Source organism: Octodon degus, unplaced genomic scaffold (assembly GCF_000260255.1).
Source record: "Octodon degus isolate 3935 unplaced genomic scaffold, OctDeg1.0 scaffold00002, whole genome shotgun sequence".
Lineage (NCBI taxonomy): Eukaryota > Metazoa > Chordata > Mammalia > Rodentia > Octodontidae > Octodon > Octodon degus.
In genome coordinates, this window is record NW_004524578.1 from 24488000 (window position 1) to 24489058 (window position 1059).

Here is a 1059-nt window from a genome sequence, read left to right on the forward strand (position 1 = left end):
CCCGGGGAGGGGCGCAGCCGGGTCCGCGCCCGGCGCCGAGGAGGCCCTTCCTCGCCAACCCCGTCCCGGCAGGGGTCTAGGCGCCCGCCCGTCCGCCCGCCCACGTGGGCGCTCCCAGGGGCGAGCTCCGAGCCCGGCGCCGGACCGACGCGGGAGCCTGCGAGGCAGCCCCTTCCGCGCCTGCACGCTGGTTCTTTTCTCCGCGAAGCGTTTTCGGGAGTCTGCGGTGGGTCTGTGTTGGGCGTGACCACTCTCATACTCGACCAAGCAGCTAGACGGACATGTGAACAAACTTGGACACAGTGGGATGACCACAACAGAAAGCAGTATTGTGAGGTTACGTGGGAAAAGGTGACAGTGAGATTAGAGAAAAGGCTTCTAGAGATGGGCGCCGCTGAAACTGGAGTTTGAGAGACCAAGTGAAACGTGCTCAAGTGCGTTTCCAGCAGAGACCACCTGAAGGCTGCAACCAGTGGTAAACCAAGCAAAGGGCTGAAAGGAGTTAGCCCTGCACTTGGGGTTGCTGGGATCCTGTATAGGATTTTAAGGATGAGCTATTTTGGATATTTTTTGTTATTAATTTTGCAGTATGTAATACATATATTTTATACAAGATTCAAGTTATAAAAAGCATGAGTATTGATCTGTTTATCCATGTGAGAAAGGTGGGATGAGCGGAAAGACAAAAAAGGAAAAGGCTGGACTATAAATCCCTGAGGATACCACAATGTGTCTGCTGTGATACTATTTTTTTTTGGGGGGGGGGTTTCAGACTCAAACTCAGGACCTCGTGCTTGCCAGGCAGGCACAGTGTCACTGAGCTAGCTGAACTATATCCCTGACCCCACGGAAATATTTTATAAATGAATTTTTTTTATCAGCACTAGAGAAAAATCCACCACCTTGACAATTTACATTTGAGAGAAGGGCTCTTAGTGTGGAACTAAAACCCCAGCTTGGATCAATTTAATAAGAATACAGGGCCTGTGAGATAGCTCAGCAGTCTAAAGCACCTGCTTAGGCAAGCTCAGGCAGTCCCAGGGGACCCTGGTTTGATCC

The 1059-nt window shown here is 51.5% G+C and overlaps 1 protein-coding gene across 1 annotated transcript in view; it reads right to left on the bottom strand.

Moving 5' to 3' along the window:
* The window catches only part of Eif3j (eukaryotic translation initiation factor 3 subunit J), a 25795-nt gene extending 25538 nt beyond the window's left edge, over window positions 1–257 (bottom strand). Inside the window, exon 1 of the mRNA XM_004623494.1 lies at window positions 60–257. Coding sequence (XP_004623551.1) covers window positions 60–257 — 198 coding nt within the window. The remainder of the gene's footprint in view (window positions 1–59) is intronic.
* Window positions 258–1059: the final 802 nt, after the last annotated feature.